General features: G+C 44.5%; 1 protein-coding gene across 3 annotated transcripts in view; it reads right to left on the minus strand.

Moving 5' to 3' along the window:
• The window catches only part of LOC135898431 (cell adhesion molecule 3-like), a 449844-nt gene that overhangs the window by 74136 nt on the left and 359358 nt on the right, over positions 1 to 16350 (minus strand). For all 3 annotated transcript variants that reach the window (XM_065427360.2, XM_065427361.2, XM_065427359.2), the window contains one exon: positions 14786 to 14872. In XM_065427360.2, coding sequence (XP_065283432.1) covers positions 14786 to 14792 — 7 coding nt within the window. In that variant the 5' untranslated portion in view covers positions 14793 to 14872. The remainder of the gene's footprint in view (positions 1 to 14785; positions 14873 to 16350) is intronic.

The raw sequence follows: 16350 nt of genomic DNA on the forward strand, positions 1-16350 counted from the left end.
GGATAAGCGTCGCATTGGAGAAGGGTGCGCACGGACGATCGAAGAGTGACGCTCACCGCTTCGTCGCGTGCGAGAGAGAGAGGAAGAGAGAAGGCGAGGAGAACGGGTTGGGGCTTGAACTTCGGTATTCGCATATCTCTTCCGCAACCCCCCCCCCCCCCCCCCTCGTGCGGCCCATATCGACCAGGAGCTTATAGCTCTCCGCTCTGTCTTCCGCGTTGGGCCGGAAAATGCGCCCTCGCGGCTGCCCACAGGTAACGCTACGCCCGCCTGCACACCTGCGTGCTCCTCCATTTGGGGCAGATTCGGTGCCCTTTGCTGTCGCCACGAGTCTACGAGTCAGCGGAGCTGAGCTTCACTCTGCTGTAGGGTGCAGCGAATTTCCTCTACGTTCAAGTTGGCGGGAGAAAGGTGTTTCAAAGAAAACAAATAGCTGTATGCAGCTCAGGTGCAAGGTATACAACCCACTGAGGTACTCTATAAGGGTAGCGCGCTGCGTCTCAGAAAAAAAGAACAAAAGAACATTTGTGACGTTTCGGATTTCGGCACCCGTACGGAAAAGCGTGCATGGACAAGAGATTTAAATGCGCGATAGCAGCCTTCACCTATTCCCCCTTAATACGCACGCACGCACGCACTGGCTCTCTCTCTCTCTCTCTTCTTATCCATAATTCCTTAGGCTATCTTACGATTGGTTTAAAGGAAAAAGGCAAAGCTACCAGGCACTGTGTACGTTCCATAATACATCTGCGCTGTCCAAACTGTCCAGGTATTGCTACAGGCAGAGTAACAAAAAACATTACACTCCTTTTGCATAAAGAACAGCAGTCGCAGTAAATAGAACCCGCAGCAAGCAGAGCGGCTATGTTTGGATTGTGCTCGTATTTTCCTTTCAGTGGAGGAATGGAAATCCGTTTGGAGGAACCCATACGAACAAATACTAGATAAGATCGGGGTTGGCTCAAGCATTTCACAAAGAGCTGTTCCTGCATACACCAGAGCCCCATGTAGCTTGAAAGACTCCATATAAGTTGGGCGTTCCATAACAAGAAAAATAACTCTATTCATTGATTCTGCAAGCTTTGGCCGCGGAAGGGAGTGTTAAAAGAGTATTGAAAGCGTGATTCAGGCTGTCTATTCCCGTACAGCTTCAGAGGAGAGCACAAAAGGTGCAGCGACATGTTGTCGGAGCCCAATCAAACATGTCTTTTGTATGCTTGAGATCTATGAGACCTAACTTTTCAGTCCCACACGACAAGACTCTGGACAACACGATGTAAGCAAATACTTCGCATGGGCGAAAAAAAAAGAACGAAATTATGTCAAGTGCTATTGCACCTCCAGTTCGAAAAAAAATAAATAAATTGTGATGAATTTGAACTTTATGGTAGGCTACCCGGCGCATGGGAATTACTACAGTGAAGCCACTTTCGTAGTGCAAACCTACGTTGCGTCCGACAAGCTAAACGTTGCATTCTCAACGAAGAAAAATCCCGCAAACGGAATGTCTGGACTAAATTCAAATACGAGGTTCAGACACAAGGAGCAACAAATGCATGCAGACATGAGTCCTCCAAGCCACGGCATTTCTTTGCCCCTCAGTGACAGAACATTCTCACTTGGCCCTTGCTCCGAGTACATACGTTTTAGTAAAAAAAAGAAAAAAGAAAACAGATAAAGACGAAAAGAAATAGACAGCTCTATGTTAACCAGAACGTTGGTGTCAATCACGAGCACAGGAAGTCGCGATTTCAAGCGCTATTTCAATGCTGGTCCCGACACACACATGTCCAGATTCCACAAGGGAAAATATTAAAATATAAACAGAGACCCGCGTAGAAAAAGTGGCGCGTGTGATGCAAGGTCTAAGCCTGAGTCCTCCGGGAGAGTCTCGAATAGAAACAAAAACTGGCGTCGTTTTAAGCAGACTAGAGAGCACTCAGCCCTACCAAGGGCTGAGTGCATCACAAGTCGGGACTCAAATCAAACGGATAGACAAAAATCGGACCCCCTTCTAGAAATGCGACATGCACCGAAGCATGAACAAAGTTTACCCCCCACTGTCTGCAGACATGAAGAGCCCGGAAGAGAGACGAGTGGCTGGGCTTAAAAATCTCTCGATAGCGACGTGTGCGCCTCACAACGGCGATGAGAAGAAAAGGGGAGCAGAGAAAGGACGGAAGCGAAATAGGGAGGCTGGGAATGAGGGGGACGCGGCGTCGCTCTTCAGGCGCCCTCCCTTCTTAACAAAACCATCTGCCTCAGCGGCGGCAGGGCCGGGCACAGCATGGGCGGTGGAGGACGGCGAGGAGGAATCGCTCAGCTGGCTGGGTGCCCCCGAAAGGGCATTCTTCACTTTCCGCGCAAGAGGCTCCTTCATATTTCATGAATGCGCAGCTAGCTCCTCGTGGGCTGCGAGCGCCCTGCGCGGAGCTCCTCAGCAGCGACGGCAAAAGCCTGACGGGTGAACGGAGCTGCGTCGGCTGTGATAAAGGCAGGGTGAGGGCCCATGGCTCACTCCGCTCGGCGTGCAATTTTCTAGCAAGAGACGCTGTAGCCGGTGAGGCCTGCCATGAGGGGGGGTTCTCCTTGTTGATTGCAACTAGCGTGAGGTAACCATTTTTCTCGACAGAACACCGCACTTTTCCTTAGCTCCTCCTTTAACTCCCTCACTTTTCGGGAAAGGCAGCTCCGTTTCACGATAGGTATTATTATTATTATTATTATTATTATTATTATTATTATTATTATTATTATTATTATTATTATTATTATTATTATTATTATTTAACGCCAGCAGCACTGTGAAGCTTCGGAAACAGCGCTTCCACTAGGCTGAGAATCTTTCAAGCACCCGCAACATTCCCCCGGCCAGCCGAATATATGTGCTGTATGTGACCATTTGCACAAGCCGTCGATTTCGAAAAGAGGGTTCACCTGCCGCCTCCATTTTTGCCTTTCGTCAGATGGTGCCGACGACTCAGGTCGGAGCCTGTGGCGTGTTACGTGAGGTCAGCGCAGCGCAGAGCATTCACTCGGCCGGATCGTCACGTTGTGTAGTTTGGATAGTGGCAACTGGCCGCGCGTAGCTACTTATTAGCTCGGTAAGAATTATTAAGGGAATAGTGTTAAACTTACTAGAGGGGTTACTCATTCTAAAGGGGCTACCCGAGTTCAAATCTAACCAGTTAGCCATTAGCTTCCTTATAAAAAAATGCGAGTCAGTAGCTGTCTTGCGTTTAGAAAGATTGCAGGCAGGAACGCCGAAAAATAGTTTTGCTCAACGACTGTGATTGCTTCTTCCTAAAAAAAGGTGATCAAGAGGACCATGAGATCCGTGGTGAAAAGGATTCTATCTACACGTCTGACAACTTTTTTTTGTCTCACTCTCTCAATGATTGTAAGTTTGCATGTTAAAGGACGCTTCTGCAACTAAAATTTATCACAATACGCATATTTATACATTAGATAATGAGAGAATAAGGCAGTGATGAGCTCTGGAAGTGCATAATTATGCTGTGAAGAACGAATTGTGATTACTATGGGAAGCTTGGCAGAGAAAAGGTGAGGGCGGTAATCCTTGTCGACACCATTGCTAGATGACCTTAGGTGGCATTGGTATGACTTGCTATTACTGAATGATAAGTACCATTGCATTTAAGATGAACCGAACAAATAAGGACCTTGGAAAAATATGGAACAAAGGCACCATCTTGGGCTGAGATTTTTAACCAGTCTGACGGCCTTGTCAAGGTTATTTAACGAGCTGGAGTATAGTCCGCACACACTTCTGCTAACCACCGCTTGTGAGGGGATTAACTTGTATGGAGCGAGCAAAGCGCACAGAAAGGGGGAACACCGACTTGAGGAATGTTAGGAGAGGGGTTGTGATAAGCACATTCGCCCCAGAAACAAGATGACCCGTTGCACCGCGCATTAAACGCATTCTCGTCGCCCCCCTTCACTCTGTCTAATGGTTTCGTCTTGCATTCGAGACTGCAAAGTTTTCGCTTAGCAAAGTAGACAAATCGGCCATATCTTAGTCATACGGAAAGAAATCGCCTCCGCTTGAAGAGACGATTCCCCTTCCTCTTTATTTTAAGGTCCCCGAAGCCGACGTGGCCGTACGGAAAACCGCGCGAGTCCGGGACAGAACGCCGATGTGGGCAGTGTAATGGTCCAATGCAAAACAGGACAGACGACGAATACGCCGGCAGTGCTCCCGAAGTGTCGTTAGGTTGATGTCCCAGGAGCAGAAGAAGCGACGTGCCTATTTCGAAGGAGGCCGGAGGCTCGGCGCATGCGACGCAATCATGTTTTGCATACCAAGAAAAGGAGAAAGCAATTTGCCCGAGATAATAGCCCGGCGGAGGCCGTGAAGGCGAGCTTGGGAATAACTGAACGTAAGCGCAGTCCTGTGGGAATTTTTGTTTTCTTGATTTGAAGATTAAGTATGTTATTTTGCGTATTTCGCAAGTGCGCTTCTCATCACGACGAAGAAAGAGGAACGATAATTATTAAAAGCCAATAAGGTTGTATACAAGGCACAGCTCGGTTTCTTTCCTTATTTACAAAAAATAGGCGCAAGCTTTCACCGTTGAGCGGTTAGAGAGTGCTTTAAATAGATACATCAATGTGCCTCGGGGAAGAGAGAGACAGAACTGATAAGAAAGAAAAGCATAGGGAGTTAGATCAGGTTGAGCCGGTTTAGCTAACAGGCACAGACGAAGGGGAAAGAGTGCGCTAAAAGATGAGCATAGAAGAGAAGAAAAGTTCACAGTATGAGTGCAGTGGTCGTGCATCAGAAGCCATCAAAGTGTCTTATGCCTATTACGTTGAAGTGCACGTAAGGCATAACAAAAGGAAAGAAAAAGTGCAGTTTCACCCGGAGTGCGAATGAGTCACAGCTATACCTAATGTACTAGGCCTCCAACTAACGTTCGAAATTACATACAGTATACGTTCGCTGCGACATGCAAACAACACACGCGTATGCTTAAACGGCTCTAAATGGGGTTCTGTAAGTAGCTGGGGCCAATTTCACAAAACTGTTCTTGCGTGAGTGCTCTTCGCCATTGGCCAGTCTCCTTCGTTAACCATATGTCAAGCGTCAGGGCTGGCTATAGAAATTTTTCTTCCAAAGAAAGAATACTAGCGCATAGGAGCTTTAGGTGAATATGGGCTCTGATTAGTCTAGTGCACATGTACTTGTACCCAGTCCTGTGTAGTTCTAGAGACGAAGGAAGGATGACCAGTGTCCACAGACCATCATGCTGTTCGGGCCGGTTACGAGCTTTGCAGTTTCCCTACGTTAGGCCTAGTCACAGCGTATACGCTGAACCATAGTCACCGGGACATCGTGCGGTGAAGGGCTTGCTACAGGATGTTTGTTACCCACATATGCGAGAGTCACTAAAGCTTGTGCTGCCGTTCTTCAGATATTAAATTGTGGGAATCACGTTACCTTGCTCCAAGCTGCCTCCTACAGAGGGTATTTCAGATCCATGCTTGTTGCGTAAGTTCGCACTGAAACTGTCATCCAATTGCTTAAAAAAACAATATATGATACCTAGTTTCTCATCGGCCTGTCCGTTTTAGTATACTACTGTCAATTATACGCAGTAACAAACAAGAAAAAGATAAACGGTTCTTGCTCAAAAAACTAAACATGACGTCACCGAGTTAGCAAACTAAAGTGCTGACGTCACTCTGAATGCAACTCGAAAAAATGTCTTAACAGCTAGCAATTGCTAATTAAATAAGGGGGGAAATAGAGTCGTCTAACACGCGGGCTTTGCGAAGCATATTATCGTTGCTAAATGTGATATCGGTAAGAGGGCCTACCACAAATTCTTGTTAAGTAAATGCTTAAAAAAGGAAACGAAATCTCGAACAAAATAAATAAAATAGGCATGTTTACCTTTTCTTCCTTCACGTTTACTTTTCCTTTGAAAGTGGGCTGCTGAAGTGGTGTCTAAAAAGAGCTGCTCGAATCACATGTTATCCGTAATGTTTGCTGAACCCGAATGCGGTGCGACAGAAAAAAAAAATAAGGCTGGTATCTGGCACTTTAATTGAGCATTGCGTGAGACACTGCTGAATAAAACTTAGATATGATATATTATAGGCTGCTCTCAATGCTGACATTTTTTTTCTCAATATACATAAGTTTTTCACAACTGGCGTTACTAAAGAGCTTACGCCAAGCTACAGAGTTAGGCTTGTGGCAAACGAAGCTTCGGATTCCTGAAAGCAGAAATAGGTGTTTATACTGAGATTTACTTTCATGCAGTCATTATTTGAGTGAAGCACTGTGGACTATGCGTTTCCAACCTCTCCACCTTTTCGTCCTCTCCGACCACTCTTTTCACTCGAAGATAACTAGTCACCAGCTTATACCTTGGCTTTATCTATTTACTACCGCTATAAGTTTATTGTTCTTGTCGCCGTGATTAAAAAAAAAACAATTGAAGCACAATACTAAGCGAGCACATGAGAATCGCGCTACACTTTGATGGGAGCCGGCTTCTGATATCATAACGTAGGAAAGGCTTGAAATGTTTTGAGACATTCCTGTCATACCTAATGGAGGGAGATTTAGGCAAATTTTCGGAATGGATGATAACCGTTCTCAATGAAAGAGAAAAAATCCCGGCGTGTACGTCTGGCTAACGAAATGCACGAATGTGGACATTAGGCTTTCTTTTTTTTTACTGAATTAAATTTTAACGTGAACCATTTAAACGATTCATGTAAAATTTCGTTTTCTGCCTAGTAACGATTATAATGACTTCATTGTTAAAGGCAGTTTGACTAAATTCAAGAAGTCATCACGTTAAATAGATTCTGATAGGCCCCGCCTTCGAAGCGCAGCCTTCAGCTGAATGCACCTTTCGAAAAATGACTACTTCTGCATTTAATCAGCGATCACGCTGCAACTAAGAGAAAGCAAGCCGCTCGCCAAATTACGCCTCTAACTTCCGCGCATCACGCCACAGCGGTGAGTTCGAGGCGGCATATAACGCAGCAACCTGCAAACACCGTCGTTACTTCTTGCAGCTCGCGGTACGTGAGGACAAAGTTATTTTTATATCTATGTCCTTATCGCAGCGATGTAATGGCTGGCAGCCGCAAACGGGCAGGGTTGCCGCACATCGTTTATACGCATGGTACACTAAAGGTCTTCTGCAGCCGAAGCTATAGTAGGGAGCTAATGAGTTCTAAAGTGCTCGGCAAAAAAAAAAAAGCCAATAGTGCCAAGAACGAGAAACGTAGAACAGAACAAGCGCAACTGCAGGCCCACCAGATTTACCTGCTGAAATGAGGATTTTATTCGTCAGATTGCCGACCGGTAGAACCATTTCCGCCCATTAGAAGCGACCCGGAAAGAATGTTTGCGCGCGGGTACAACGAGCTGACTTTTTTTTTTATTGGCCGCGTGTTCCGCAGACCAGAATTCCAGGGCTTCAATTAGGGCCGAAACACCGAGGTCACGCAGAACTGACCTACGCATGCGACCACAAAAGCTCTATGCTCCAAGCCTTTCATGAGTATTTGCGTGTTTGCGTGTTTGCGTGCGTGCGTGTGCATGCGTGTGCGTGCCTGTGTGTGTCCGTGCGTGTGCGTCCGTGTGTGCGTGTGTGTGTGTGTGTGTGTGTGCGTGTGTGTGTGTGGTTAGTATGGGCGCATCAATTTGGTGTGTGCTGTGTGTTTAAGGGCGCGTGTCTACGGGCACGCGCACATGCTTGTATTTGTTTTTGTGTGCTGAAGTGACGCCTGCTGAGTTTTCTTTAATTCCTGCGCGTAGACGCATATATAGGCACTTGCTTGTGCTTGTGTGTGTGTGTGAGCGTGTTATGCGTATGTCCACAAAGAAATCTAGCCTTGTCGGCTCCGCCACTCAAAAGTTAAACCTTTAACCTTTTATTTGTTTGTTTGTTGCTTTTTTTCATGTTTAGTGTGAGGAGTGTCAAAATGGAAAAAAAAGCCGGTCCCGTTGTTGAGGTGTGCATGCGTATATATATATATATATATATATATATATATATATATATATATATATATATATATATATATATATATATATATATATATATATATATATTTACAGCTTATTTTCGCATTATTACTGTTATGTCGCTATGTTTACCGTTTCGTTGGAATGTCGCGTCCGTAACTTTTCTGTCATTGTTTTTCATAATTACTGTTTTTATTAATTACACGACTTCACTGAAAACAATCTGTGTGATTTATTCCTTGTTATTATATTATGTTTTTTATGTTTCTTCTTTTCCATAGTGAATTGTGATCTAAATAATTCTTTTCTCATCTCAGTTGTACTTTGGTTGTAGGTTGTAAACAGATACGGTTTATAGATGTCTTGTATTCAATGTATTTTCTATGTACTGCCCCCCTTGCTCAATGCCTCACTTTGAGGCCTGTAAGGTATTTTTAAATAAATAAATAAATAAATAAATATATATATATATATATATATATATATATATATATATATATATATATATATATATATATATATATATATATATATATATATATATATATATATATATATATATATATATATATATGCACATCGCTCCTCAAAGAGACGGGTTGTGTATTGAGTGAGCTCCTGAACATGTGGTAAACACATGTGGTAAACGAGGTGTAAATCACGGATGCGAGACATCAAATAAGTGCGACGTGTTGCTAACGCATTTATCTCGACTTTACCGCTACATCACCACGATTTGTTTTTCCGTGACTTCTCTCCAACTTCATTTTACTGAGGGTTTACGCGTTTTACTTGCTTATGGTAAGCACGTAATTGGGTTATAGAATAATAGACTTTTAGCATGGCATCTTCCGACACGATGTACTCAGTTTGAAATAGAAAGACTGCAGTGGCGCAGATAATGTGATTGGTATTAGACGGCACGGGGGATGAAGATAAACGGAAACACATTTGAATGTATTATTGTCAACTGTTCTACTCAAGAAAAAGATTTAAAAAAAGCTCTGCCATTGTGTTCAAATAGATGCACTAACAATGAATGAGTGAATATTTGAGTAAATTTTACAGCCCTTGCTCTACTTCGTTAAATTCTTATATTAACGGTTTACAACGAAAAACTAAAACAAAACATGAGAGTGTGCGGTGGTATTGATCAAGAATATTTTGATCTGTGATTGCTAACGTACGTCTGTCTTTTCCTTTTTTTTAGCAGAAGGAGGAGGAGGAGAAACATGTTGTGATTTACTGACAGACTTAACCTTGCAAAACCTGCAGACAATGGCTCCGCGCTAGCAACCTTCACTAACTTTTTTAATTATGGAAAGTCGCCAAGCACACTAAATCAGTCTGGCTTCCACTGTTACCATTTATATTTTTTGGCCCGTTTCAGGAAATAAATGTTTTGTTGCCGACAAATAGCTACCAAAAAATCCCTTCCAAACGGTGCAGTCCCTTGGAAACATTATACGAGACATTTAATCGAATCTCACCATAAAGTCTGTTGTTTCAAAAAAGAACGACGCTATAGAAACGCGACAGAATTCCTATAAAAAAATTTTAAGCGCATAAACAATTAAGCCAGCCACTGTGCGCCTTGATGGGTGCGCGCTTTATTACACGAACCAAGCCAATTGTGAGCTCGTATGGTTGTCGGTATAGTGACGTCTGTTTAACACACCTTCGTTTATAGCAGCAATGCAGAACTGCAGCGACTGCTCCGAAATCCAACACTGCTGTGCCTAGGCTCGCAAGGCTTTCGTATCGTCAACGCGCCAGCCTTCACAAAACACGTTTACATGAATGAGACTGCGCAAAGCGTCGCGTTAGCTATACCACACCACTGCATTATGGTAATTGGTAGCCGTGCGTGCGACGAATAGCTTATCGTTTCTAACGCGAAGGTATATAGAGGCTCTAGCCCAACATGTCGATAATTCGAGTTCCCGTCGCGTAATTTGTCGTGCGGGCGGCAGCTGCGAAAGGTAGAAAAGACTTGCCAGTCACCTTTCACTGCCTAATTTCTTACCGTCAATACCAGGAAGGGAAATTCACAGAGGGCAATTTGTCCCTCTCAATACACGCGCTTCTAGTGCAATAATGAAATGCTCACTCCTGGCGCACCATCATCGCTAGTTAGGCAGCAGGCTGCTCAGAGAAAATACCGTGCCCAAACATTGTCACTGGTGTATACAGGAGACCTTTCCAGAAATAAATTGGACTACCGTCGACTACGTTTACTTTGACCCGCGCGCAGTCCTTGCATGGCGTGGGCTGAAATATCTACTCGGCATTCGGCTTACCATTCTGGGTCTACCTATACGTCGACTTCGTTGTTCTAACCCGTGCGGAAGTACTTTAGTATAGCTGTGCTCTCATCCCTGACTCTGGATTTGCATCCTTTCCACGGCGTCGGTTAAGATGACACTACAGAAGGGAGACTACAGCAGTGGGACATGGGCAGTAGCATCTTCTCAGGGCTTGTGTATATCTCGCCTTGATTGTGTCGCCATAGAATAAGAGCCAAGTCAGGTTATGTCCCGTCGGAGACCATTGCACTGCTTCGGCCACTCGGCCTTTTCGTAGGTGAGAGAAACCAAATCGGGGCTTTTTTTTTTGTCACTTCTGCTCGTGTGAGTCGAATGTCGCATACTCATGATGCACACGTGCTAGTTGTTCCTTCCATATTTTCAGAAACGCACATAGGTAACAGGTGTGCAAACTTTGTAGCCCGCAGCTATGCGCGTCATAGGTATACTTGTATGCGACATTTTTGTCCTGTCACAAATAACGTTTGTGCTGCTGCAGTTGTTGCGAATGTCAAAGCGTGTTTAAATAAACCCGGCGAGCAGCGTGGTGGCGTACAAAAGGATCCCCTTTCATTTTTTTTTTGAAAAATTTACAGCAACAAAACGTTTCACATGACACGAATGGGCGTTTAAACACTATAAGGCTTCCTAGACACAAGATACTATGGCGGGAGTGGCAAATAGTGTGTGATGACAGGTGTCAATTAGTGCACACTATCTTGCGGATGAAAAGAAAAGATGTCGGTGTATGGCTTCCATTTCATCAAATCACAAGAAGGTCGGCTTGTCGACCCTCTCTCACTATAGGACTCGGAGCCCCGAGCAGCTATAGAAAAGACGCCAGCGTCGCAATAGAGAAGTTTCCCCGACGAGGACACCACTGCTTCAAACGGCAGCGGTATAGGTAGGTCTCCGGACGCCGTGTACACACGCGGTGCTCCCATGAGAGCACTATCCATCATGCCAGCGGAAGCAACTCTCTGTCGGTTTCCTGGCGTTTCGTTGCACGGCTATAGCCAGGTGGTTCAAGCACGGCCAGCACGACGAGGTGACAGCACTTCGAAGCTTAGGATAATGCTGTTTACAGTGGCGCATTTACGTTGAATATGCTGTAGGAAATTGTAGAGAGAGAGAGAGAGAGAGAGAGAGAGACAGAGACAGAGACAGAGGAAAGGGTAAAGGTAGGTAGGTTAACCAGAGGGGAAGATCCAGTTTGCTACCCTACGCTGGGGAGAGAGGGGAGGGGGAGGTAAAGTGATAGCAAAGTAGAAATAAAGAAAGAAAGGAGCGTAGACATACAATCACAGTCGGTCACTGTCGCCGCATGCTGCCACCGGTTTGTTTTGGGTACATGGACTCGAGAAAATGTATTCGAAAGACGTTGCGGATACATCCAGGTGACAAAAATATCTGAGCATTCATTTTGGTGTTAGGTGGCCCGTAGGAATAGGTTGCTTCGCACAAGGCCATCGACCTACAACGGCAGCTTAAAGAAGCACTGCTACCCCTTGCTGCCTTCGAAACGAATTTCGATCGTCAGGCTTTCTTCGCCGCACGACGTCGGGCGTCTGTATGCGAAAAATTTTTTTTTTCAAAATTGTGCTGCAAGGACAACCTTCAGGCTGATTGAATGTTACGGCTTCCATATAACTGTGCGAAATGACGGCACAACAAAGTGGGCTTTAATTACGATCGCTTGCTCTATATTATCCTACGTGCGAAAACGGCCGAACATTAAAATTAGAACTCAGCTCATAGGTAAGCAGTTGCATATAGCTGAGCGGCGGGTTTGAAGCCTTATAACGTTACGTGAAAGCGCAGTACCAGTAGCAAATATGTCCGAATGGTAAAGAGCAGTTTTACTCTGCCGTGATGAAAAAAAGCGCACGCGCTCTCACCAGGGGCCTAATCACTCACATGACTTCGAAAAAAATGTCCCGTAAGCCGTATCGCACCCAAAACACTTCTCGCCAGCAATTAAACGAAGAGCGCATTGAATATGTGATCTTCACAAAAATAAGCGAGAATTAGTTGCTCTGTGATAAGTGGTGAGTTTGTGCTATCATTCTGGTGATCGCGATGTCTGATGTGTATAGTAAACTTAGACGGACTGGCCTAAGTTTAGATAGGCAGATGATCATCTTTATACTGACCAAGCTTTTGTAGACACTAAGTCTTCGCGACACGTCTATCATGCCTCAAGGCTTTCAGTACAGAGACGCTGTAAACAAACAGATATTGAAGGAAGAGACAAATATCATTAGCGAGACAGACTTGCACGTGTGTGCAAAGCTGTCTTTCCTTTTTTAGACGCGTGATGTCTTCAAAACGCTCCTTACAATGGCTTCGAGAGGGCAACCCGTTGAGCTTCACATGCATGCTGTATCCATTCCGGCACGTCCTCAATATACACGTGTTCTCACATTTTTTTTCTATCCCTGCACGCTGAGCGTCATTCCCGTTCCCACCTCTCTGCATCATGCGTCACACTAATTGCAGTCCTACTACTTCACGGGCCACTTTCGCCACAGTACGCAGCGAATTTAAAGTGCGCGGGTAGCTTTCGACTGGCTCTGTACGCTCCTGGGAAACGGAGAATAATTGAGCGCGAATCGTCAAGCTCGAGCCGACGACGAACATTTCAATGAACCAAGACCGCTTGAGTGGCGCTCCCCCTCTACACTATGCCATCCCCATTTTAAATGGAGCATATCCCCCCCCCCCCGCTTTTCTCGCGGGCTTTCTTTCAATGAGAGAACTAGGCTGCCTCTCTTGAGATGAAGTACACTCTTCAACAGGGAAGCTAGACATGCCAGCGTCAGCATGCCTGCGTAGAACAAGTCACGTAGCGTGAAGACGCGAGCTTCCCACTGAGATCGCCCCGGGGCAGGACTTCCGGTATTTCCGACTGGCCGCGATTTATATCCGAGCGTGAAGAGGAACGGTCATTAAAGGGGCTACGACGTTCTGGCACGTGTCGAACACCTTGCAGGTGCTTATTATATTTGGTTTCTATCCCCTTTGTTTCCACGAGGTCGTTGCGCATAGAAGAGCACAAGGGACAGCGTCTGTCCATTTTGAGGTGGGGATGATCACCGGATATATAACTAATACGTTGGTTTCAGCCCTCGTGAGATTTGTTATCCTTGTTTGACGTGTTATTTCAAAATTATTAAACAAATGCTGCCCTCCCATCTGAGGAAAGAAAAAGTCAAGGGCACTTAGGTATTTCTATGAATGAATGAATGAATGAATGAATGAATGAATGAATGAATGAATGAATGAATGAATGAATGAATGAATGCGAAAGCATGGCGGCGTCTTCCCGACGACGACTCGTTTTACGAAACATAATGATATTGTTTTAACCTTGCCTTGTAGTATTCCTCGCATCACGTGCCTAGGCCTCGTTTGCATATTTGCGTGCACGTCCAAAATAGCGGGGCGCAACTACTGACTGAGAAGTCTAAGCAGAAGGTTCGTCCATCGGAGCGCACGACAGAACTCACAAACTCAGCGAAGTGACCGCACCGATTGGTAATCGGTCAGTGCCGTCATTGCCTTCGCAGAGGAAGGGACAGGATGGGAACACTGGCATGATGAGCGGCATCGGAGCCAGCTGTGGAACAAGGCGTCGTCCAACCCGCGTGCAGCGGCACGAACGGGTCTCTGTGACTGCGTGACTTTTTGTAACATCTCCGGCCACGCCAACGGATTTTCCGCTTCAAGAGCCATAGAATGTTTTCGCATCAAAAAACTAAACGCGGGAAACACACGGGACAATAGTACTGAAAGCGGGCACATTTCATAGCGCATCTTAGATGCCGGACTGAGGAACATCGCCTCAGTTCTTTAAAGGTGATTTCCTGCTCTCTTTGCGCAGTCTGTCCTGTTTTCAGAACGCTGATAGAAAAAAAAGAGGAAGGTACAGTAGGCTCAGCTCGCCTTAAACACTTTGCCTTAAACACAACTCGCCTTAAACACGCCTTACTTTGACGGTAAATGTAATGCCTCACATTGTAGCAGATTTTGTAACGAAAGAATTATACCTAATGAGTTTGCGCGCAATCTGACTATTTCGCTACAACATCTGCGACAACATTAAGCTGCCAAAGGGATTCCGGTGAAAACGCATCAGTACCCTTATTTTTATATTAATTCATTCTAACTACGTGTATTCTCCTTTTATAGTACAAGCCCTCTTTGTCGGACGCAGACGATTCTGTTAGTTGAGGGTGGGCTTTTTAAATCTGACTTATCGACCTTTAAAACAGTGTAAAGAAAACGCGTAAACTAGAGCAATTCGTCGAAGAAGTTGGCACACCTGATCGCAAAACTGAAACACTGTGACATAAAAGAACAACAATAGTGAGCTTAACAGACTAAATTCATTTTTTTTATACCGTAGTGCGTTTGCATCCTTTTCCGATACGAATGAAGGGCAAGTATAAATATGACTCACGTTTCATGTCCTTGCAGTCAAGTTGGCTTGGGTGCTTCAAGTGATTACTGCCGGCGCATCAGCGAGATCGCAGCCTTTATACATATCCTGAAAACGAGAGAGAAAAAGCCCTTTTAGAACACGAGCACATACAGAAGTTAACTGCAATCGGATTATGTATGTATGTATGTATGTATGTATGTATGTATGTATGTATGTATGTATGTATGTATGTATGTATGTATGTATGTATGTATGTATGTATGTATGTATGTATGTATGTATGTATGTATGTATGTATGTATGTATGTATGTATGTATGTATGTATGTAAAATTAGGCAATGTTTGAAATATGATGCTGTCACTGTTAATGTTCATGCGTTGCATATTACAGATACGTTGTAAATGTGTGACAGGTGCAAATTTGTTGCCATATGCTGCTGATACTCTATAAAGGGTGGCTGGGAGCCATGTGAGGCAAGTGATGCTTTTTGTTCTTGAGATTTGCTTCTATTTAACATCGCTGGCTTCCCTCTCTATCTGTCTCTCTAACTGCTCTCGATATGTGATTTTCAACTAATAACCAATTGCTTTGATTTGATTTCTGCCACAGGACGTCTTGAATAATAATAAAGAATATACAGAAACGCAATCGTTTGCTTCGTTCCAGTGTCGATCTGCGCCTCCTTCTTTATTTCTACGAGCCTCGACTGAAAAGAAAGAAACATGTTATTCGTCTTGGTTCGTCTAGGGAATTTCACAACGAGTGCTTCATTAACTTTGTTAGCCATCAATTTGTAGTGTTCATCTGGAAAGGATATAATTTATGTGCATTCCCTTAAGACAATGTCTCACTCATGAATAAAATAACAAAATAAACCTCTGAATACATACGGATGTCACGGGGATACCTTTTATCGCATTCGCGTTATCTCATGTGGCGCCCCTCTTTAATGTTCATGAGATAGTGCATGTTATCGGCAAAATCCCGAACACGGAAAAATCACGCATTCTTCGTACTCACAGGCAGAGAGGACTGTAGACCTAATGAAATAGGGTAAATAAAAGATAACCTAAGTAGAAAGAGAGCTACTCAGTTTCTCTTGTTTCTCTGTATGCGCAAAGTGCTTTTGCTAAGTAAAAGGGCATTAACAGTTCGCTCATACGCACAGTGCTTGCCCCCTATTTCGCAGCCTGTTCTTTGTTGATAACGATGAAGAACAGCGCTCAGCCGAGCGGGAAAATTCTTTCTTTTTCCGTTTTCAAAACTACATCTGATCTAGCAGCAATGTGGAGAAGGGACAGAGGCTTCATATTATACATAATTTGTGGACGTACGAAGCGAAGCGAGGAGAATAGGCACGCAAGAAGAGAGAGGAGCCAAAAGCAGTATGTTTCGCGTTGAGTAGGTTCTATACTTTTTGTTCTGGAGATTTCGCTGAACTGTGCTCTTCTCTTTGGGCTAAATAACGCAACGGTTTCCAGGTTTCTTAATTCCAACAGTTTTGAAACGCCCCGATGCGGAAATGAAAAAAAGAAAGAAAGGTTGGTTGCCGCAGTTAGGCCCGTTAATTAGGAGCATAGG

Source organism: Dermacentor albipictus, chromosome 4 (assembly GCF_038994185.2).
Source record: "Dermacentor albipictus isolate Rhodes 1998 colony chromosome 4, USDA_Dalb.pri_finalv2, whole genome shotgun sequence".
Taxonomy (NCBI): domain Eukaryota; kingdom Metazoa; phylum Arthropoda; class Arachnida; order Ixodida; family Ixodidae; genus Dermacentor; species Dermacentor albipictus.